Genomic DNA, 22,512 nt, shown 5'->3' with positions numbered 1-22,512 from the left:
TGGTCGTGCAGCGGGATGCAGGCGCCGCTCCGCAGCAGGAACACGCCCATGCTGAAGCTCTCCGTCTCGCAGATGTGCATGTAGCTGACGGGCGGCACCACGCCGGCCCAAGGCGGACCCCCGCCCGCCGCCGCCGCCGCGGCCGACGGGCCCCGCGGCGCCAGGTGCAAGTCCTCGGCGCGCACCTCGTCCAGCAGCTGCTGCAGGCGGTGCAGGTTCTCGCCGAAGGCCGGGCCCGCCGGGCTGCGGAAGGTGAGGCGCGCCTGCCGCGCCACCCGCTGGATCAGGGAGGCCATGTTGTCCCGGGGCATGGCGGCGGCGCCTCGGCCCGGCCCGGCCGCGGCGGGCGGGACCCGGCAGAGCTTCCGCCCCCGCCCCCGGGCGGCCGCGCAGCCGCCGCGCCGCGGGGCACCACGGGCAGCGTAGGCCGGGCCGGGAGGGAGGAGCGAGCGCACGGCAGGACGAGAAGGGCGGTGGAGGTGAGAGCTGTGGGGCGGCCGCCGCTCAGCGCCGCGGGCTGAGGGGAGACGGTGGGGGCCGAGGGTTCTCGCTGCCAGTGCCCGAGCAGGGGCACGGCCGGCGCGGGGGCTGCGCTGGGCTCGGGGAAGCCGCGGGGATCAGTTTCCCCCACGGTGCCGCGTGCTTCCTCCCGCCGTGGGAAGGGCGAGAAGGCGCAGGAGCACCCTATGGCTCGGCTGGTAGTTAAGCTGTGTCAAACTGAGCGGGATAGCGCGAATGCGGTGTCACGGACGGGCGGCGACTGCAGGAACAACTTACTTTTTTATCGCTGGCTGCTTGGTAGAGCCAAGCCATTTGGGCAAACTTAGCGGATCCCAGCGCTCGGGCACAGCCTCTCCCGTCAGTGCTGGGTCCAGGTCGGGCTGCGCGGGGTGCGCTGTCCCGCACTCATCTCCTTGTGGTCCCGTGTGAGTGGGATTGTGCCTGAACTCGTTGTCTTTAACCGCAGATGAACCGACGAGCACATGGAGTTCCAGATGCTGGTCCTCAGAGAATCCACGTGTGGCAGAAAGGATGGATAATCTTCTGGCTTGGTTCCAGCCTGGTGGAGCCTGCGTGTGGTTGTTTCAGGCTAATGTACACAAAGGGTACAGCATTTATTCTGCCAGGGCATTACATGCAACATTTTATTTAATTCATATACCTATTGACCTATTATCTTCTTTCAAATTGGCGTGACTGTGCAGAGCAAATCACGCCAAGAAAATCCTTATCCTTGAAGTCGGAAATTGACCTGTTAGCGCTGAGATTTGGTAAACAAAGTTAGACTCTCCTCACAGAAATAGGCAGGCTCATACCACCTTGAGTTCAATTACTTGAGTGAGTCTGCAGCACGTAAGTACCATGTAGGTCTAGGTCCCGCTGGTTAGGATTCTGAAAAACAGCTGAATGATAATATGTAATCAAATATGACCGCAGGGGCTGCAGCCTACCAAGTTAAAAGATTTCATTTCAAAACAAGGTAAACCATTGTGCCTTCTTGATTAAAGGCAAACTCAAGTCTTAAGATAGGCATTAAACTTTAGTAAGAGATATGTGGCCTTACAGTGTTCTTACACACTATCATAGAATGATTTCCATTGGAAGGGATCTTAAAGATCATCTAAGTCTTGGAATACGCCCATGGGCAGGGATGCTACCCACTAGATCAGGTTGCTCAGGACCCCATCTAACCTGGCCTTGAACACTGTCAGAGATGGGGCATCCACAGCTCTGGGAAACCTGTTCCAGTGTCTCACCACCCTCATATGAATCATAAATACTGTACATCAATCAGAAATACAGGTGTTATGGGCATGGGATGGCCCTGTAGAGGATGAAATATTGATACTATAAACAAAGATTGGTGACTTGGATTTATCTTCCAATCCTATTTCCTGCCCTCCGTAAATAACTTTGGTGCACGGGATGCAAATTCAGGTCATGGCATCATTGCTTCCTCTCCGCGGAGAAGGATGTTCATTCCACTTGCTGCTTTCAAGTTCTGTCTGAAGCTACAAACCATTGCAGTCTTCAGCTGTTTCATGTTCACATCCTGATAAGTCTGTCCTGTGCCAGTGTTGGGAGCTCAGGTGAAGATGCTTAAAATGAGGGAGCATCATCCTGAGTGGAGAGGCAGGGTCTTTAATGGCCTGTGAGCCTTTCTGTGTTGGAGTGAACTGCCAAGGACACCGACAGTCTCAGTTGCTGCTCAAGCTACTGCCTTGGGTGGCAACTGGCAGATATGGAAGGCTCCATGTGAGCTCTTCTATTCAGTCCCCTTCCACAGGGACTAACTGTGGAGGTGTGGACTGGAATTTTTGGCGGTTACCGTTAACAGTGATGATGATAAATTCTCTGTCGGCTGTCCGTTTGTGTCCTGCCTCAGCAATTGCACTTTGCTTGTGAGGGAATGCTCACTTTTGAACACACTGGTTCTTTCTCTATGCAGCACAAAAATAGACCATTTTGTGGAAACAAATGATTGGTATTTGTAGTATGTTGCATTGTGTGCTTGGAGTAACATGCAATTGTAGGAAAGATCAGCACGGAAAAGCAGAATCCTGAGTCTGAGCTCAGCGTGATCTTGACTTGCTGAGTGGTATTAGGTGAGTTACTTGACCCTTTCAGTGCTTATCACTCTGTAAACCATGAATCACACGTCTTGTGTACAAGGACATTTATTAAGATTTTAAAAACATCTTTATGTGGATGATCCTGGTGCCATGTTAAACTGGTGATGAAGTGTGTATTTTTCATAATTGATCACCTTATGATCCTCAGTGTTTTTAACTACTCTATTGATTGCCATTTCTAACAGATACAGACAAAAATAAGTCCTTGGCACTTAACGTTCCAGTTGAATGCTATATCACACCCACATCTTTTCAGTGCAGTAATATTCAAATAAACCCACAAACCAATCTCAACAGAAAAGCAAGCTGTCCAGCCAACTGACAATTAAATTGACATGTTTTTTTCTTCTGAAAGACCATATTCTTAGGTGGCCTCCATCATCTTGAGCAGATGTGAAAAAAAAAAATCACAGTGTAGTTGGCTGGGCTTTAAGGCTGCATTGTGTCGGTGACGCAACGACCAAAGTTCAGCCCAGAGGTTTTGCGATACAACCAGTGAGAGGGAGGTCAGATTCAGGTTATGGTTTTGGTCTCCTGCTGTGTTTGTTTTTTTTCCCCACACACGGAAAGAGGACGTGGTGAGAGGTGCCACAGCTATTTTCTTCTGCCCAACCCCACTATTTCCAGCCTCCTCCCCTTTCTACTGTGGATAGCTTCTTGCTTCTTTATTGCTGTTAGGTATTACAGCTCCCCCCAAGTCTGTGAAATATCCCTTGCTCATTTTCATTCTCTTCTGGGGGCTGCTTCTTGTATCCTTTTATTTCGTTTTGAGGTATTAGAATTCCCTGTAACTATCAGATAAAACAACAGTGTGCAGTGGACAGAAATTACAGCCACTTGTATAGAAGGTCAGTTGTTGGCTGCTGTTAAATCTTGTGTCACAGTGCCAGGATATTTTACAAGGTGTAGAGCTTGGACAGGCAGTGCAGAAACCATCCTCCATTATAATGTTGCCAACAGCTGCAGATGTGTTTACACAGGACAAAACCCAAGAATCTTTGTCAAAGAACATCTTTTTTGCACTGTTCCTGCCACTGGCTCTGCAAGGGTGTATGTTTTAATTTTTTTATAGCTACCACCAGTCAAGGAGCTGGATATGAACACTAGCCAAACGTGACTCAGATGAGAACAGGACTAAAAACAGAGAAGACAAACAACATGTCTGTACTATTTGCTGGCTCTCCAGTAATGGCTTACGTAAAAGATAAGTTGGTTATCAATTATTCATCAGAGAATTTATGTATCAGTAGAAACACAGGGGAGTGCTAGATATAACTGTACTGAAATCAGAAGGGGATTTGGGTTCGTATATACACCAAAAATCAAGCAGGTCTATGTAACATTAAGACTCCCACCCACCTTTACCACTTTACTGACACACATCCTGTATTCCATTAACTGTTGGAGCAAGTCCAAAGGAGGCCACCAGGATGAATAGACGGATGGAGTACCTCTCCTACAGGGAAAGGCTGAGAGAAATGGGTTTGTTCAACTTGGAAAAGGGATGGCTTAGGGATGACCTTATTGTGGCCTTCCAGTACCTGAATGGAGGCTACAAGAAAGATGGAGAGGGACTTTTTACAAGAGCATTTAGTGACAGGACAGGGGGGAATGGATTCAAACTGAAAATAGGTTTAGAGTAGATACTATCAAAAAAACCTTTCCTGTGAGGATGGTGAGGCACTGGCACAGGCTGCCCCGGGAAGCTGTGGCTGCCTCATCCCTGGCAGTGTTCAAGGCTGGGTGGGGCTTTCAGCAGCCTGGTCTAGTGAAAGGTGCCCCTGTCCATGGCAGGGCGGTTGGAATGAGGGGTAGATGAACTTTAAAGTCACTTCCAGCCCAGGCCATTCTGTCGTTCTATGGACCACATAATTCACCCCTTGCTGCGCTCTTTATTTGTTGTAACTCCTCAGTTAAATACACTATTTCTATATAAAGCACATCATTAATGAGTTTTATTGACAGTTTGCTACTGAACAGCCTAGAGCAGGAGTTGGAGTGACTCAGAGTAGGAAAGGCTGTGCAGCATGCAACTCCCTGTGCATAAATTTGCAGAGATAATGAGCCTCATTCTGATCATCTGAGTTCAGCTCCACTGATTTCATGATCTCCACTGGTGCAAATCAGATCTGTGCTGCTCTCTCTGACACCACTCAGGTTAGACTGTGGTGGTGGGTGCTGTGAGTTATCCCCAGTCTTTCTCCTGAACTCGCTGACTGACTGGGTCCGATCCCGGATGAGATGAAGGAGGCATTTACTAGCATGGTTGGAAACTGCCCTCCCTTCATGCCCTCCCTTCTTGCCCTCCCTTCTTGGTATGCAGTTTGCAGGAAGGTATCTCTGCCCAGATCCACTTTGGTAATGTCAGTCTTAGCCCCAGCAGCTGAGGAGCCACTGTCACCAGTTCTATGCAGTGGTGGCAAAAAATAGAGAAATCCCCTTATGGTTGTGGAAAGAGTTATTATTTGACTTGTCTAGGTTTTTCACGTCTCTTTAATGTTTTCTAGCGATAGTCTGATTATATAATATGGAAAAAAATATGACCTTTATGTCTTAAACTTAAAAATATATTCAAGAATGTTGTTGAAGTGTCCACAATCCTGTGTGCTCAGCTACAGGAAGGAAGGTAAAAAAAAAAGAGGGTTTTTTTTTGATGATTACTGAGATGAAAGAAACCCACAGCTCAATTTGCAAGTGTAATTCTGAGTACACAAAAAGCTGTATTGTCACTCTTTCTTATTATTGGCATAACTTTCAAAATAAAAATCAACAGTCATGCATATGGATACTATGTTATAAAGAATGTAACTGGAAAGAAATGGGAATCATTGGTTAAGCTGGTTAATCTTACAGCATATGGAACACTGTAATTTGGATCTTCACTTTGAGTCTTTTAACTGGCAGCAAGGACGCAGTTAAAGATGTGATATGTTTACTTGTGATTTCTTCCCTACGTATCTTTATCTCTGGTTGTATTCAAATAGTTTCATATTTGATTGGTATTTTACATAGGTGCATTCAAAAGCAGAAAAACTCATATAAGTAATTTATCATTTTATTGGTACTACTGTTAATTGAAATGGTGACACTATCTGCTGGTAAAGTTGAAATCTGTTTCCTGGGATAGTTGGTACAGGGTGAAGGTCACGCTTGGCTGTAGTCCTGATTCTTTTGTTAGCAGGAGGGGTTTGTCTCCTTGGGAGCTCCTGGCTTGTGGTGAGGTGGAGTGCCCAGTGTCCATCTGGCTGTTGTGGGCAGTGAGTGGGAGGTGCTGTGTCACACACCCCTGCTGCTCCACGTGTGCCAGGAGGAGACACTGCTGCCAGGGATCACTACCGCTGGCACTGGGCAGGATTTTGGGCTCAGGGCATGGCCCTACACCATTTTTGAAACCAGTTCCCTGTACCTTTGAGTTTGGTCACTGACTGCTCAACCCATAAGGCCCCTCTGGCCTCTATTACATCAGTGTCGAACTCCACGTGGGTTTGTTACTTTTTTAGAGAATCCCGAGGGTCCCATTTGGCTGTTCAGTGGGAGAGTGGAGGGTGGGAGACAGCTTGTAAGGTCACCTCTGCTGGGAAGCAGCTCCCGTGGCCTCCAGCCCTCCCCTCAGCAGCTGGCTTTCCAATGGCAAGGAAAGGTTTGTTGAGATGACCCAGGGGAAAGGCCTGTGTAGTGTCCGAAGACTCTACAGAATCCTTGTGCTGGGCAGTGACAGGAAAGCTACTCCCCTGCAGGGAAAGCTTGTGTTTCTGTGCTGGTCTGTTCTCCCATTATCACTGACCTCAGGGCCATGTTTACCTTTGTCCGGTGTGTGATAGGTGTGGGATGTGGGCGTATGTCCAGGGTAGGGTGTGACTGCTCTCTCGGAGCCTGAGGGTTGGCCGTGGGTAGCAGGAGATCACTCGCTAACTCTGGGGTCCCAGAGGGTGTGAGCTGTGGCTCTGCCACCGCTTGTGCTAAGCCAAGCATGATCACACACCAGTTCTGGGACAATCTTACCTGCAAAGGTACAAAGCAATCCTATTTCAGTGGCTTCAAGAAGTACTGCTGTGCCACTGAGTCACTGCAACCTGCTTGCTGCTCACTCATAGCCTTCCCTCACTGCCAAAAACACCTCAGCACAGACTATCTTCAAGCTAAGCCTTACTTCTTCATAATCAGGAGTGAGGACTGGGTATGGTTGTCACACAGGTGATGACATGTAACAGGGAAGCCTTAGTAACTTGGTTGCCCATGGTTGTACATGTAACACAGTATTTAAGGAATCTCTTTTTCAGCAAGAGAGAGCTATTTAATTTCTTAATGGTCTGGGATCAAATTTATCCCAGTGAGGATCTATACAAGGCTAATCAATAATGCCAAATTTAAGAAGGAAAGAATAGCCAGGGAACATTTTTCTATTTTAAATACATAATATATATGTTATTTTTCAAGGAAAGACAGAGCGTTCAGCAGCAAAAGAGGTGAATGGTAAAATTTAGTGGGTAAGGTATTTAGTGGCACAGAGAAATTTCTTTCCATGTTTTCAGATGTTTGTAATGTTTAGGTTAATTGGTAAATCCAATACAATATTTCTTTGTCCCATAGGTCCATATTAAACAAGGCAAGGGGCAAACAGGGAAGTTTGATTCCATTACACACAGCTGCAGATGAACAACTATTAAATGGGACATACAAAGGCCTTTGGAAAATCAGTGTTGTATGTAGGATGGGTTTTGAAGTGTGGATTGAAATGATGATACAAAAATTTTAGTTTCTTTAAAAGTGAAGAAAGTAATTTTAGTGGCGTGTTTGAGGACAAAGTGACAGATCACAATTCTGGAACCAACAAATCCTTGCCAGAGCCCTAGATGTGACCTTGGCTGTTTGTGCTCCAGTGCTCAGAGTATTTACCTGACCACATGTTCTTTTTGGGATAGAATTATATTCTTGTCAGTAACATCACTTCTGCATGGGTATAACTTCTCTGATCACTGAGGAAAAAAACCCTGATTTACGAAGGTATGATGTTAAGTTAGTTCACATAATAAATGTCTAGATTTTACTTTTGCAATTCACAGCATGGTAACAGAAGTGTGGCAAAATTTTATTGGAAAATTAGTATGAACTCCAGCAGACACTCTACTTGTTCCTAAAGCTAGCTTCCACTATTCCCCATAGCTAAGTATTTAGAGCTTGCAGGATCAGGGTCTAACAAGCCACACATCTTTCTTACTGTTGGTGATTTTTTTTTTTATCTCTAGGAAAACAAAATTCTCCATGTCTCTGTGTTAAAATGATTGGAAATTGAACTTAGGGGGATCTAGCATGTGATTACTTTTTTTAGACAGGATTTTCTTTATAGCTGAATTGGACTGAGTCTTTTTTTTTTTTTCTCACAAACCAGATGGTAAGTGATTCAGTACTTTTAGCAGTAGAAAAATGGTTTGTTTTCTTTCCTCAGTAGTTGGTGTGAATGTACTTTTCTTTATCTATTTACATATTACATAAACACACTTTACCTGCATTTCTGTACATAGGTTACAGTCCTGATCCTTCAAAGAGCTCTGTATAGGAAAGGCCTTGCTCACAGGAGTTCAGAATTGCTCACAGGAATTGCATGTAATTTGTGGCAGGGTTCTAACTGTATTTGTATTTTTATGTAGGTACTTAAATTTAGGATGCTGTATGAGGATGTCAGCACAACCATAACTCCACAAAACAAGAAGTGTGCAAAAACTTTGCACAGTTTACTTATTTTCACCTGGCAAAGTCTCTGGGGTGCCCTTAACCTTTTCTGCTGTCTTCCTGCAGTAGGCTGTAGCCCTTGTGACAAAATTTTGAGTTACAGCTGAAAGCTTTATCCTTTAATTATGCAGTGTTGGGGTGAATTCTTCCTGGTGTGCAGCAGGAGCAAGGGCCTCAGTCATGTAACCTTTTGGGCTTGTACTGATGCTACTCCTTGCCTTCAGAAGGGATTGCAGTGACAAATATCTGTGAGAGTATTAAAAAAAGCTGCCTTTCACATGTGTGAAAGCACCTGATTTCTCAAGGTTATCTGCATCTATGTGTATATAAAATATTAAGTCCGAATGCTAAATGAAGGCTGTTCCTTGTTTTGTGCTAAATAAAACATACGTGCAACCCATACGTAGGCTGTGTCTGCATATGGGTATTGAGGCAGAAGGATCTGAAGCTGACAGCAGACTTACATGATAGGCAAAGACTGTGTTACAGTGTCCAGCCACTGATCCCTTACAGGGGAAGGTGTGAGCAGGGTTGCCCAAGCAGCCTTACCTATGTCCTTTCCAAGCAGTTCAGAGCTGTTTTGTAAATTTGATGTGCTTTTTGCTCTAGCTTTGCCTGAGAATTAAAATGTTGAATGCATAGAGTCATACTGCTGCTTTTCTGAGACAATAATACTCCACTTCAAAAACAGTCACCAGTTTCTCTCTTTACAGATCTGGCTGTACACAGCTGGAATGGAATTATCTGATTTTCCTCTTGGTTCTTGCCTCACCTAGGCAGGCTGTGGTTGAGTCACTGGGGGTTTGCTCACAGAGGAGCTGGCTGACCGCTTACCTTGTTTTCCAGGTTTACCAGAGAGTTGAAACCCAGTTTCTTAGTATCTCCCACTTGAGAGATGTGACAAGTTTCTGCTTCCATGTATTCTAACAGGGAAAAAAAAGACACGTGACTTAGCGTCAGAAATATTGATGTCATGTTTTCCCCCTCAATTAAATTACTCAGTGGAAGGGTGGCAGAAGGGGGACCTTGAAACTAGCACTGTTTTTTTGGCACAGATCAGTAGTCAAGCTGTGGTGATTCACTGTGCCTTGTATTTGTATGATAAATTACTTTTCCCTTTATGCAAGGGAAGCATTTTGCATTTGCCTCTCAGGCTGTGTGGTCACACAAGCTGGCAGAGAACTCTGCTTCAGGACACATAATCCTAGGGGATGGAGCTGTATGGGATAGTGTGGGAATCCTGTCTGAGGTCGGACTGCCTGATGAGAGGAACAGGAGCTTGTTTGGCCAGTGCTCTGTGTGTGTGTTATGTACCAGGGGCTGTACCTCTGAACTCAGCAGGGTCACAGATGGACCCATTTTTGATAACTGGGAATTTCTCTGTTACCTTACCAGAAAGAAATAAAAGCACAAAGCAGTGGTTATGAACTAAAAACTGTGTCTGTATAAGAGCAGAGCAGTAACTCCTAACCCAGCTGCTGTGGGCATGCAGGGACAGCGGGATGAAGATTTCTGCTCTCTCAGGCTGGCTGTCCATGCTCTGGCACTCATTGCAATTGATTGGCTGACAGCACTGTGCTGGTTTCTCAGTCCACAGTTCCCAGTGTCCCGACACCAGCTGCCTGTCCCTCACTGGCCAGGTGTTGCACAGGGAGTGTGATGTGGCTGTGTGGTGACATGACATGTGTAGCGAATGAGGGGAGTCCAGGAGAAGTTAAACCAGGATGATCTGTCAGTCAGGGAGAATGAGCAAAGTCTGCCCCCAGTGTGGAGGGCACTGAAGAAAGAGGGTTGGGGACCAGTTATGTGTTGACTCTTTTGAGTTCCAGGGAGTAAATACTGTGGAGAAAACTTGGCTCAAAGCTTTGAGGACTAAGTAATTGCTGTAAACTCTAAGTTACTTAGGACATAAGTGTGCATTTAGAAGTACTGGAAGTTCTGAAGTGGGTTTCTTCTGATTTCAGTTAATAGAAGGGCATGTTGTGACAGTTTATTTACTTGATTCATTCATTTTATTGTGTGTAAATACACTGTAGAAACAATTTTGTCATTTGTTCAGTGATACTCAGCTGGTGTGCTTCTTGTAAATCCAGTGAATTACGGGAATAAGTAACCTGCTCTGATCTGTCTGGGATACAAGGTCCATTTATAATTGAGGCCCATGGGGGATATGGTGGGGCTGCAGAGGATTGGGAGTACAGTGGGCAGAGGGGGCAGCGTGTGCCACAGAACAGAAACCTCCAGGCCATGTGTGTCACAGGCACAGCAACTCACTGGAGATGGGAGTTATCTCAGTGGGAATGGAGTTCTACTCTCCCATGCGTGGTATGAAACTTTGGCTCCACTGATCTTAGCGGAAATGATGTAGTTTTGCACTGGGGCAAATGAGAGCAGAATCTGGCCAGCTGTTAATAGCTTTTTGTATTTGGGGCTGAAATAAAGTGGCTGTGTATGCAAATAATTGTGCAAGAGTGACTCCTGAGTGACTCCTAAAAGGAGAATTCAGTATTTAATTGTCGGAAATACAAACTGTTTGGCACAAATATCCTGGTTTGGCTGAGCTGTGCTTGACCTGTGACAGAGAGAGCAAAGGTGATTTTAAGTCCTGGGATCCAAGGGGCTAGTGTGTAGTGTAACTCAAGGCAGAGTCAGCATTTTGGCTGTTTTGTAATTACAGATGCTTATTTTGTGTACAAAACCAGTTGATTCATTATCTTTTATTTCCATTATCTCATCTCAATCTTTATGTGTGGATCTGAGCTATTTGAATTCAACGGGATGGCGTCTAACCAGAATAAAAAAAAAAAAAAAAAGGGTTTATAACAAAAAGTTGTTGTTCTGATATACAGATGTTCTGATATAACCAAAATGATGAAATTGGTTAAGCCTATGTGCAGAATCTGAAAATCTTGTGGGAAGCCTAGTAAGTTGAAAATAACCTTTCTTCTGCTCTGTGACCTGCATTTGTGCAGTATTTTGACCCCTGCCTCGGAACAAGGATAGTTTAGCTCTTAGAATATAAAAGGGACAATTAGAAGCAATCACGGTGCTGTACCTTAACACTCTGTCACTCTTCAGCTGTGCTTCAGGAACCAGCTGAACTTCAGAAACTCTGCAGAAGTCACGTTGTGAATTACATTGGCTTAAGCCATCTTAATTTTGTTAAATTCTTAAACTGTAGTAATCTCACCACAAGTTATCAGCTGTCCTTATGCCTAGAAATAGGCTTAATGCTGCCACTTAAAAGTGACAGTGCAACTGTGGATGGTGTGGAGAGACATGAAATTTTGCTGGGATACAAGTGTGAGCCCAGAGCTGATGGGGTATGTTTGAAAATACTTGCTGGGAAAAGTTATGCTGGCTGAGGATCAGAAGCTCACACCCAGCTGACATCACTGGAAGATGCACACACAAAGTGAAAGTGTGGCCTTTAAACTTCTCTTCCTGTGGTACGTGAGGTTTTATAGTACACAGAAGAATGGAACCATTCACTTTTCTGGGTAATGATTACAAAATGGGTATCTGTGATCTATTCTGGTCTTCTCTAGCCTGGGTGTGTCTCCATGACTTTAAAGGAGTGTTGTGCATGCACAGCAAGGAGGCTTTTTGGATGGAAACTAATGCAGGACTCGTTAACTGATGATGCTTGATAATTTTGAGAGAGATGAGTGCAACACTTGCTGCTCACCTAGATCATATAATTGAGGGAATGTGTTCAGCAAAGCAAAGTGTTCTCTGAAATGCTTGCTAACAGGTTTCTTATGCTTCTGTACACTTAAAGCAAATGGAAAATTAAACAAAAATGGAAAATTTTATTTTCTTGTTATTTAATTACACGAGGAGTAATTGTAAAAGTTGTTTGGGTTACATGAATGTTAAGTGAGGGTCACCAGTTTAAAATCAGGCCCAATGCTTTTTTAGTTTATTTGGCCAAAGAAGTGGCATTTGCTTGAGTTCCCCTGTGACCTTGTCTGTTATACAGAAATGCTGAAACTGTATCAAGAATATGGTCTCTCTTGTATCCCACCACACAGGAAAACCACCCAATCAAGTTCCTGGTTGGAATGCATCCCTTCCTTTGGCTGTGTGTCCTTTTAGAAGGAGCTCTCTGGGACAGGAGCTGTTGGTCAGTACCCCAGAGCCTGTGGGCCCTGCTGGGATGGAGGGAGCAGCTTTCTTTCCGTCTGCTCTTTCGGTGTGACTGGGCTGAGCTGGAGGGCTGGTGGATGCCTGACTTGCTTTTCTAGGTGAACCCAGTGCAGTAGATGGATTGCATGAGGAGTCCTGCATGGCTCTGGCTGGCTCCAAGTGTGGCTGGGTACATCAGAAATTCCAGAGTGCTCAGCTCCAAGCCCTGTCTGTGTGTCTACAGCATCAGGCTCCAGGGGACTGAGGTTATTAGATTGGAGGATATGAGTTGCGTTAAAAGGCCAGTCCCTGGAAATTTAGAAGTGATAGAATAAATTCTTACAACTTGCTTTCATGTTACATGGCATGGGACTCGCTCTTGCTTGCAGATGACTTCTCCAGTGCTGTTTGGATGTGGCTGTGATTGCTCCTAAAGCCTTGATTTGACAGCAGCCTCTGGCATGCTGTGGGCCAGCAGATATGCATAGCAACAGGCCTGCCAGTCTTCCTGCAGAGAGTTAAAGGAGTTTTGGAGAAAAAAGTGATTCAAAAATTTGCTACTCCCTTCTCTGGCAGTTCCCTGGATTCAAAGTGTCCCTGGTCTGTGGCACAGATGGGCAGCAGGCTGGAGAGGAAAGCAGCACTGGTTTTATTGTCATTCCAGTGCTTGGTGCTGTTGATGTTTGGTGCTCTAAATGTAGGTTTTTGAGAGGGGAGGGAGAAGCATAAAGTTAACTGGAAGGGTAGTACTTTGACCATTTGGAACACAGAGCAGGCTGAGGAGAAGGAATAAGATTAAAAGAAAGAAAATCCTCTTAATCTGGGTGATGTCAGCTTGTCATTGTCAGTTTGGTGGTTCTGTAGCTGCAAGCCTGCTTTTGCCTGCTGTGTAAGGAGAAGATCATTAATTGAAAGGCACGGCAGAGTGCAGCATGCTTAGGGCTTTGAGGTGTTGACAGGCTGCCACCGCCCAGAGTAACTGCAGAGAGCGTGTCCAACACGAGGTACGGTTCTAAGAACTAAAAAACCTGTCATCCAGCGTGTCACCCTTGAAGGCAACGTGTGGCAGACAACCTAAAACTTCATTGTTTTCTGCCTCCCCAGCAGCTTCATGCGTATATCTACCTTCTCCTTAGTGTGACCGTGAGGTGAGAATCCGTGTAACACAGAGATTGGAAAAACTGGATGTGCAGCAGTCCTGGCCTGAGAAGCACTGGAGCACCTGTAATGGTGCTGGGCATGGCAGAGGGGAGGAGTGGGTATGGGGCTAAGGTGTATGGACCCCTGGCAGGACTGAGTTTTGAGATGTGGAGACAATATTGTGGGTTGGAGAGTGTGGGACTGAGTCAGGTAAGAGAATGTGAGAACACACTCACTATGTGGCTGCTAAACAGGGAGCAAGGAAGAATTTTTCTGTTTGTGGCTTAAGGGATGGAGCAGCAAGTGATGGATCAGGTAGAAAAGAATCTGGTTGGGCTGTGGTGTAATTTGTACAATATACTCTCAGCTTACAATTTATCCCAGACCTTTCTGGAAATGTCCTTGGAATTTTTCAACAGTGCTTACAAGTATCTGATAGTCACTGTGCTAAGCTCACTGCCCAAGAGCACTGACAATTTGCCCCCTCTCCTTTGTCATACACACCTGCAGATTTAATTCTTCTATTTTGAAATATACTTTCCTGTCCGGTGAAACAATGTGTCTGTTCTGCCATTCTCATGGAGATGAGATGCAGTGATATCACTTCCCAGTGAGGGACTGGTGAATCATTTTGATGGTGTTCATGAATCACTCCTTTGCTACCAGTTTCTGCATTGGTCTTAATATAATATTCAAAACCAAAAATCGTAATTTCAGGGACTCTTAACTTTTTGTTAAAGGGACAATACTGTCATTGTCTCATTGAATACTGTACTGAGCATGCTGCAGAAGTGCTCTCCCAAAGATATTTGTGTAGCTAAAGATGCTGACACCTATCCAATCGATCCCTGTGCAATGGTGGGGAGCTTGCTTGCAACAGGGTGGGGAGAGGGAGGGCACACGTTTGCCTCATGGGCTCTGGTGGGTGGTCTGATAGCTTAAAGTTTAAAGCTCTTTTGTGAATCAGATAACCTCCTGTACAGGAGCAGAAGCACTCTGAGCTGCCTTGGCTGGTGTGCAAAGGGTCTTCTGCTAGTTGAGAGCCTCTGATATTGTATAACCTGCCTAGGAAGTGTGACTGGTTGATCCTCAGCTTTGCACCTCAAGTGCTGTAAAGAAGGCAGAAAGCAGAAGAAAGTAGGTCCCTCAGAATTTCCTTGTTGAACCAGGGAGAAGAGTTGTGGTTGTACTGAGGCAATGGCAAAGGTCTTTGACATATATCTTGTTAGGCATTGGCACGGCTTTTCCCTGGGGAAAAAGGAGCTCATGGTGTGAATATGATCCTGTGAAGGTAAAGACACTCGTGGTTTATTCTTGGCAAGGCCTGTAGCTGCTTGAAAGTCGTCTTTATGACAGCACTAATCTTCTGGCAACTGCAGGGTCGGGGAGTTGCAGAAGAAGTGCAGAAGTGCCTTAGCACATTACCTTGTTTGATGGACCAAGTGTCCCTCCTCACAAAGATCCAGCCTGTTCCTCCAAGGAAGCACAGAGTGCTCTCCAGCAAGCCCACTGCTGCCCTCAGGGTATTTCCATGTTGCTTTGTCCTGACTGTTGCACCGTGCCCTTTTTCTGTGATGCACTGCACATGACCAGCTGGTATTTGTCAGGTGCTCCACAGAATTCAAAAATGAAACTTCTTTGGAGGAGGTCAGCGTGCTGTGCAGGACACATCCCGTGTGTGGGCTGCATCTGACAGATTCCTGTCACTGTCACCCAACAGGCCTGTCAAAAACGACAGCACCTGCCCATGGACTTCACTAACACAGTGATACCAGCCAAAATGGAAGTGTTAACAGCGTTGTTTGCCCCTGTGTGTTCCTTTTTGTAGCCCCTCTGCACTAGGAGTGGCATAGTGTAAATGTCTGGGTGGATGGCTACGTGTGTTAGGGTAATGATACCAGGCACCATTCAGCTCTCAGCAGTCAATGTGCAATTATTGCAATAGAAAAGCAGCACAGAACGTTGCTTAAGAGTTTTTCAGTATCAGTGACTTTCCTACCCACAGGAAAGTAAGGAGGTAACCTGTCTAAAAGTTTTGTCATTCCAAAATCAGTGCCAAGGATCAGATCTTCCTGATCCATGACTGGGAAGCTATGTTCTCACACTTGGGCTATACCTACATGCTTGAGATTTTTCTGTTACATTTCTCTTTTGTGATGGATGAAATCCCATTTTTATATCGCTATCTAAGGTTATTTGACTCTTCCTGCAGCCGTTGTGCATTTCACCTGTGTCATTAGCACTCCATAGCCAAATGCTGTTTTGTACCCAGAAGGGATTCTCAAAATAGCCGTTGCTTCACTCTCTCTCTAAGCTTGTCTGCATTCCAAGCCACTTAATTTTCCATGTGGTCCACTCCCAACCTCCCATTGTAAATTACTGCCCTCGTAACCCACAGTCTAATTTTTCTCACTCTATTCAGTGGAACTACTGACCACTGGTAGTAGCAGGTTATGCTGGTGTTATACCTGTGAGAATTCCCTGGTTGCCTGATTCGTACTTATTTTGTAAGGTTTGTAAGGCTTTTTGGTTCCCTGCTGCCCTGATTTCAAATATGTGACCTTGAAATTGGTTGTTTGAGCATGACTTCTACTTTCATTTGGAGTCCCCAGAGGATTGTAATTACAGCACTGCCTTGTGACTGTGCTGAATGAGAGCCCAGCTGAAATTCCCAGACTAAAGGATACGATAGCTTCTAGTAACCTTGGTGCCTTTCATATGCCTTTTCTTTTTCTAAATAAAACATTTTTACATTGTGTAGGGTCAGTCATTAAAAAAAAAAAAAAAGAGTTATTTCTTAGTTACCTATTAAAATTTAAGAAACAAGTGTGTCCTCTTCCCCCCTATGTACACACCTTCTCCTTCCCTATGATTTGCTCTTGTAAACTGATCATCTCTTTCCATTGTTATGGGAAAACATTTCATAGATACCATTTTATAGACAAAGGAAGGGAAAATCTAGCAACTTGTATGCTGCCTGTAGAAGCTCTGAGTCTAAATATGGGAAAATTAGCAAATGTGAAGTGCAGGCCAACAGTGAGGAGAAGAAAATGGAGTTATAGATACTAAAGACAGGATGAGATTGTTCAAAGAGACAAGAAGAAGGACAGAGAGTCCTTGGCAAGAGAGACCCAGTGGTATGGGCCAGCTTTATTTCCATTGAATTTGAGTGTTATCCCAAATTTATGGAGATATGACATCCAAAGCCTTCCCAGAGAGAGAGATCTTAGCCCAGAGGGCAGCATGGGATAAGGCTTAGAGCATAGGGAAGAAAAGGAGACACACCAGGATAAAAGGAGTAGGAAAAGTTGAGCAAGTGAGTGAGTAGGGAGAAAGAAAAGCAGAGGGATTGGGGCAGCCTGGGATAGTACTGTGTAAATGAAAACTGGGGTCTTGAGCAAAGTCAAAGGAAGTTTTCCCAAAAAATAACAGTATTTGCAAGCCCAGCACAAGAACTTGTATTTGACCTGAAGGTAGAGAGAATGACAGCATTTCTGCTGGAGGTTAGGTCTGCATTTGGAATTTCAAGCATTGTTTTGCTTGTGGAGTCCTTGCACAGTCCCATTTGTAGTGAGAGTGAGTTCCTGTCCTCAGCAGCAACACCAGCCGTGCATCTTTAGTAAAGCCATCTCCAGAGTGAAGGTTGGCTGGTGGCGCTGACAGTGGCTTTTTGGGAAGGAACACTGAGTGTGCCACAGTCACAACCTTGGCAGAATTATTTTCCGGCCAAGCACGGGGACTGTGTGTGCAGAGCTGTGTTGGATGACATCTGGGGCAGCAGCAGGGCAGACAGGCGTGCATGCTGGTGCTTGCATGTCTGCTGGAGAAGGTAGAGGTGTGCCTGTGCCACATGGGGAAATACTGGTACACAGTGAAACTCCCCTGAAAGCTCGAATTAGAAGATGAAATGTCATGCTATAAAAAAAGGTAATTTACTGGCAGAAGAAAAATATCAATGAGCTTAAGCAATTAACTTACCTTTCATCTTTCTAGATACTTTAACAGCAAGAGATTTAGAATTAATCTAGAAGAAACTGGAGTACTCTTCTGGAGGAAGAGTCTCTTACTTAAATTAGTTTAACCCTCACTTTATTATTGTTACTGGTCAAATTAATTGCTGACGTTGTCAGAGATCACAAACCCTTCCCAAAACTGATAATATTTTCTTAGGTGTCTTCATTTCTTGTAAGGTAAAGATATATTAAAAAAAAAAAAAAGGAATTTAGGTGGCTGTTTGTTGAACTGAGGAATCAAAACTGTATTTTCAGCACATCTTAGAGATCCATAGAGTCCATAGAATGTATCTATCTGAAATTTTATATGTATTTTAAGGTTTGCTCTTATTCCACTTGAGTTTTTTCCTCTCTTTTTTCAGTCATAGATTCAAAAATGTCAGGGGAGCCACAACTGAGCATTTCTTCAGTTCCCACCTGTGCTTTGGGTTGTGAAAGAATAACATAAGTACACAGAGATCTTGACTTCCTCTTGGGTGCATCTGGAAGATTTTATTAGGCAGTCCACTGTGCCTGTGATCTGTCTGAGAGCAGCTGATGATGAGCATCGCCAAGATATTTCACCGGGCTGCTGATAATTTTGTGTCTTTCAGAGGACTTGAAAAACTGGATTCATGGAACATCCACTCTCATAAACCACAGCCTCACCATGAGGACATCAGAGAAGCCACAGCTGTACTAAGTATCTTCACCAGCAATCTTTCACCCTCCGACAAATCTTTTCTTCTTGAAGGTGGGTGGTCTTCCCTTGTCCAAATTCTGTAAATTTGGTGCATCACTTTCTAGTTATGCAGCTGATACTTGTGTTTATATGAATGGCTGTTAAAAAAAAAAAAAAAGGAAAGATCAGATGTTTGTTGTTTCATTTCAACATAAATCAAACTTTGTACTCACATAGCAATTCTAGTTTAGCCCCAGGAATAGCTTTAGTATTGCTAAGTGTCTGGAGAGTATTGACTACAGAGACATGATTTTAAGCAGGGTATAATAGTTTCTACAGCTGTTAACAGTTCTCAGAAGAAAGGCAGTATTATTCATTGGTGTTTAAAATGTGCATGACTTGCATTGCACAGAAGTCAGATTGGGAGAATGTCAGAATTTTTTTTCTGAAATTCTGCCAGGAAAGTCTTCAATAACTGGAGAAATTCTTTTCACTGGTGAAATCAACATGCAGCACATTGTGTTATTATACTTGCTTATAGCTCACCATGAAAGTTGTCTTTGTATGCGTGGATGTACGGCTTGTACTGTTTTGTTTTTATTTATTCTGCATTCTTTATTATAATGTTCTTTCCTTTTTTTCCAGACCAGAAAGATTGTTATTGAGCCTTCCACAAAGCTGAAATAATGCTGTGTGTTAAAAAAATGTTAACAATTTGAAGAAGTTATAAAAATTTATAAGTTGACTGAATACTTTGGAAATTTCTGCATATTTTAATATAAATAGGTAATGCAAATGTTTGTTCTTTGCATTTGGAGGTGGGTCTCTGTTTTCTAAAGGTCTTGTATATAAATTTGATTCTTAAAATTACATTAGGACAAAACCAGTATTTTTTTCAGATTGGATAATAGGCAAAATGTATTCCAAAAGACACAGAACATACATGGTTATGTCTGAATGTCATATAGTAATGAAATTCGGTATAAATAGCATCAGTTGTTTGAATGACTTCATTAAGTGCATTTAGGGGACTGTCTGTTGCAGTCAGCTGAGGTCCTTCCATTCAGTTCCAAGGGTACTGGGTTGGCCCACAAGGAAAAGACCAAAAGGAGGTGATTACAGATAGTGTGAAGTTCCAGATTGTGCTAGTATAACTTTCGTAGAAATGCAGTCACATAAAATCAAAGACATCACAGAAAATGGAATTATTTCAGATGAATTTGGTGTGAGTGATGAGTTTGAGCTTTATTCGTAGCTAAAATCGTGGAACAGGACAGGTGAGTCCAAAAGGAAGAAAGGAAGAGTAGAAATAGGTGAAAGAGAAGAGGTGAGTGACAGGATACTGGCAGGTGGGCCAGGACCTGAATGATGACAGACAGTTTTAACAACTAGTCCAGAAGATCAAATGTTGAAATGTTATGATCCACTGGAGGTGCTGATTGGGTAAATGACTGAAAAGACAGGCGTCAAACTGCTTTTTGGAGGGGGTAGGGAAGGAAAGCAATGCAAGTTTTGGGTGGCTGTACCACAGAGTAGAAAGGGTTTGTTAAGTTTCCCTGGAGGAGAATGAATATCTTATACTCCAAGGCGATTTCTTCAAAGGCAGCTGTAGTGGCCACTAGGAGTGACCTGGAGAGATGCAGCTCTGGTGAGGTCCCCTGGCCTGCACACTGTGTGCAGCTGGGGTGCTTTGCCCGTGCTGCTGGGGTACCTCTTTTGGCTTAGTCCCATCTGAGAGGAATCCAGGCTGTTCTCAGGGACTGCACAGGAAGCAAGCGTGGTGTTCGAGGGGCTGGCTCCAGAGGCTCACTGCTGCTCCAGACTTGGGCACTGATGGACATGTGCCCTGTCCAACTGTGGGGTGGCAGTGGTGACATGGCACAGGGCAGAGGGAATACTCGGAATGTATTGTTCCATGTTGCAGGTGCTGGCAGCATGTGGAGCTGAGAGCAGTGAAAGCCCAAGGGAATACTGCACACACTGAAGAGGTCACCAGGAGCTGTTGTGCGGGGTAAGCCCTTCCAGAAAGAGAAAGGGAGAATGATTGATGCAAGCCTCTGTAGGAAAAATTGGTGCTATCTGAAGTTTACTGTGATTTGGTATTTCAGGATGGATTCCCTCCTGACATACTGCCTGTGAAATTTCGATAGGCCTAGAAGCCCTTTGTAACACCAGCTCCATTTGGAAGTGAGCAAAACTAATGCACAAGAGTGCCGGGCTTTTGAAGTCCAGTTTTTATAGATCCTTTTCTCAAGACATCCTGGAACATGCTTTGCTGAGTTGAAAGGCTTCCCTGGTCATTGACACCAGTGCTGTGAAATAACATTGCTGCTAGCTGGTGGTGTGCTCTGTAGAAAGCTGCTTATAATTTTCAAAGACTGCTCTCCAAATGGAATCACTAAGGTAAATGAGCCCTTCAAAACCTACATTCACAAAACTGCCTTCAGTTCAGGAAAGGGTGTTGATTCTTCAGTCTTTTGTGAGTCACTTCCACTGTAACATTCTCTGGAATCGTTCAGTTTTGAGTGTTAAAAATGGCTGGCTGATAATGCGGAGTTTTCATAGATAGAGGTATTCCCATGTTCCCTGTCAGTGCCACTTCACAGCATATTTATTCTCACACAGCCTGTTATGTAAAAGTACCATTTTACAGAGCAGAGGCACGGAGAGAATAAATGATGTAGATAAACCCGTGTAAGGAAATATGTTGCCGAGCTGGTCACAGGTTTCCTCAGCTTGCGAAGTGTAGCTGCTGGACCAGCTCCCCTCTTGTTCTGTGGTGTGTATACAGGTGTATCCCTTTCCCTCTGCAGGTCTTGGTCATTCCACCCAACGTGGACTGCAAAAAGGCTGCACAGCGTTCAGGTGAGTCTGAAAGCCAATAGGATTCTTAGCTTTAGTGACAGTGTTATGTCAAATAACATGATGGTCATCTGACACAAGTGTGTTTAGTGCCTGAATGTAGCATATTTCTGTATGACAGTACTTTGGAAACAAGGAGAGCAAAAAATGAACGAGGAGGTTATTGTCAAGAGCTATTCTCCTTCCTACAGGCAATAGGCACAACAGTTTGGCTTTTGTAGTTTGCTAAAATGATTCTCTAATAAGAATTTGGGCTTATGAAATGCGCCAGCACAACACAAACATCTCTACTAGATCTTGTCAGTAGTTGTGAAGATACATTTTAACAATTTTAGGATTTCCCAGACCTCTTTCAAAATGGCTGTGTTGCCTCACTAAATGCACCGACTATTATATGTCCTTGTCCAAGAACATTTGACCTTATTTGCTTCTGAGCAATATTTCCTTGGAACCTGTCAGACGATAAAAGGCAATCCAGAGAAGTCTGAACAAGTCTTAACTTCGAAACTGGCCATGTTCAATCTGTAAAGTATGTAGATTTCGCTTTTTTTTTCCTGGGGAAAGGCCTCAAAGGGCAATAGGTGCAGGATGTGGAGGGAAGAAGCAGTGCCCTGACCCTACAACATTTCTGCATGTTGAGTCAGGGAGTGACATTTAAACAATTTTCACTGTACCCGATATGAAAAACTATGATGCAGATCAAATTGCTGGCTGTGCTGAGAGAGAGATGAGGAGGAAAAAGGTCAAGGCACCTACCTATAGGTAGCCTCTCCTGTGTTTCTGATGTTGGGAGAGCTTGTGGGTCTTTATTGCCTCTTGTTTTTCCTTTTTTGTTTTTCTTTCTTTGAGGTAATGAATGGCTCTGGACTTTCCATCTTTAGAGCTGGTGGTTTCCACACCACAGTGATTCAGCCAGCATGAACTCTTGACCAAATCCCAGTTTGTTTCCTGGTTTTGTTTTTCTAAAATATTTTACATTTAGCAGGGCATAAAGGCCTCCCTACTATCTCAAAGGGCAGTTCTCTGTTCTTCTGAAAATATTACAACTGAAGCAATATAAAAGGAATCACTGAATTTTGACTGAAAGTCAGACTGAATTCTTCCATGCTCCTGGCTTGTTGATGCTTTGTGTTTATGTGGAGTCTCCTTTAAGTGTTATTAAGGTCTCGTTTTTATTTGAGAAATATGTCCTGCCTGGGCTTATGTTCTAAGTTTTAATCAGTTTATTATTGCATGGTAAACTCATGTATGTTTGTTTACTTGCAAGAGAAACAGATCAGTATTGCCAGTGATTTCAGGGATAGCAGGTTGTTAAATTAACATGAAGGGCCTTGTTCCTTTGCTT

The 22,512-nt window shown here is 44.2% G+C and overlaps 1 protein-coding gene and 1 long non-coding RNA gene across 7 annotated transcripts in view; one reads left to right on the top strand and one right to left on the bottom strand.

Annotated features, from left to right (window-relative positions):
- Positions 1–2: 2 nt before the first annotated feature.
- Positions 3–334, bottom strand: ADO (2-aminoethanethiol dioxygenase; the record flags this gene model as incomplete). The annotated part of the gene is made up of 1 exon (XM_027896477.1): positions 3–334. A coding segment is annotated over exon 1 (309 nt), but the record flags the coding sequence as incomplete, so codon positions are not given.
- Positions 335–477: 143 nt separating this feature from the next.
- LOC114063883 overlaps positions 478–22,512 on the top strand; it is a 60,114-nt gene continuing 38,079 nt past the window's right edge. For 4 of the 6 annotated variants that reach the window (XR_003572632.1, XR_003572630.1, XR_003572629.1 and 1 more), the window contains exons 1-4: positions 1,775–2,606; positions 18,007–18,377; positions 18,951–19,091; positions 20,230–20,316. This is a non-coding gene — a long non-coding RNA (uncharacterized LOC114063883). Of the gene's footprint in view, positions 489–1,774; positions 2,607–18,006; positions 18,378–18,950; positions 19,092–20,229; positions 20,317–21,096; positions 21,171–22,512 lie in introns of those variants that run through there. The other 2 variants (XR_003572631.1, XR_003572634.1) reach the window with 2 other exon arrangements.

This window comes from Empidonax traillii, unplaced genomic scaffold, assembly GCF_003031625.1.
Source record: "Empidonax traillii isolate 1590-97213 ecotype Southwest subspecies unplaced genomic scaffold, ASM303162v1 scaffold498:size1131258, whole genome shotgun sequence".
Classification (NCBI taxonomy): Eukaryota; Metazoa; Chordata; class Aves; order Passeriformes; family Tyrannidae; genus Empidonax; species Empidonax traillii.
The sequence above is the reverse complement of the archived record's forward strand: the minus strand, read 5'-3'. Positions and strand labels throughout refer to the sequence as shown.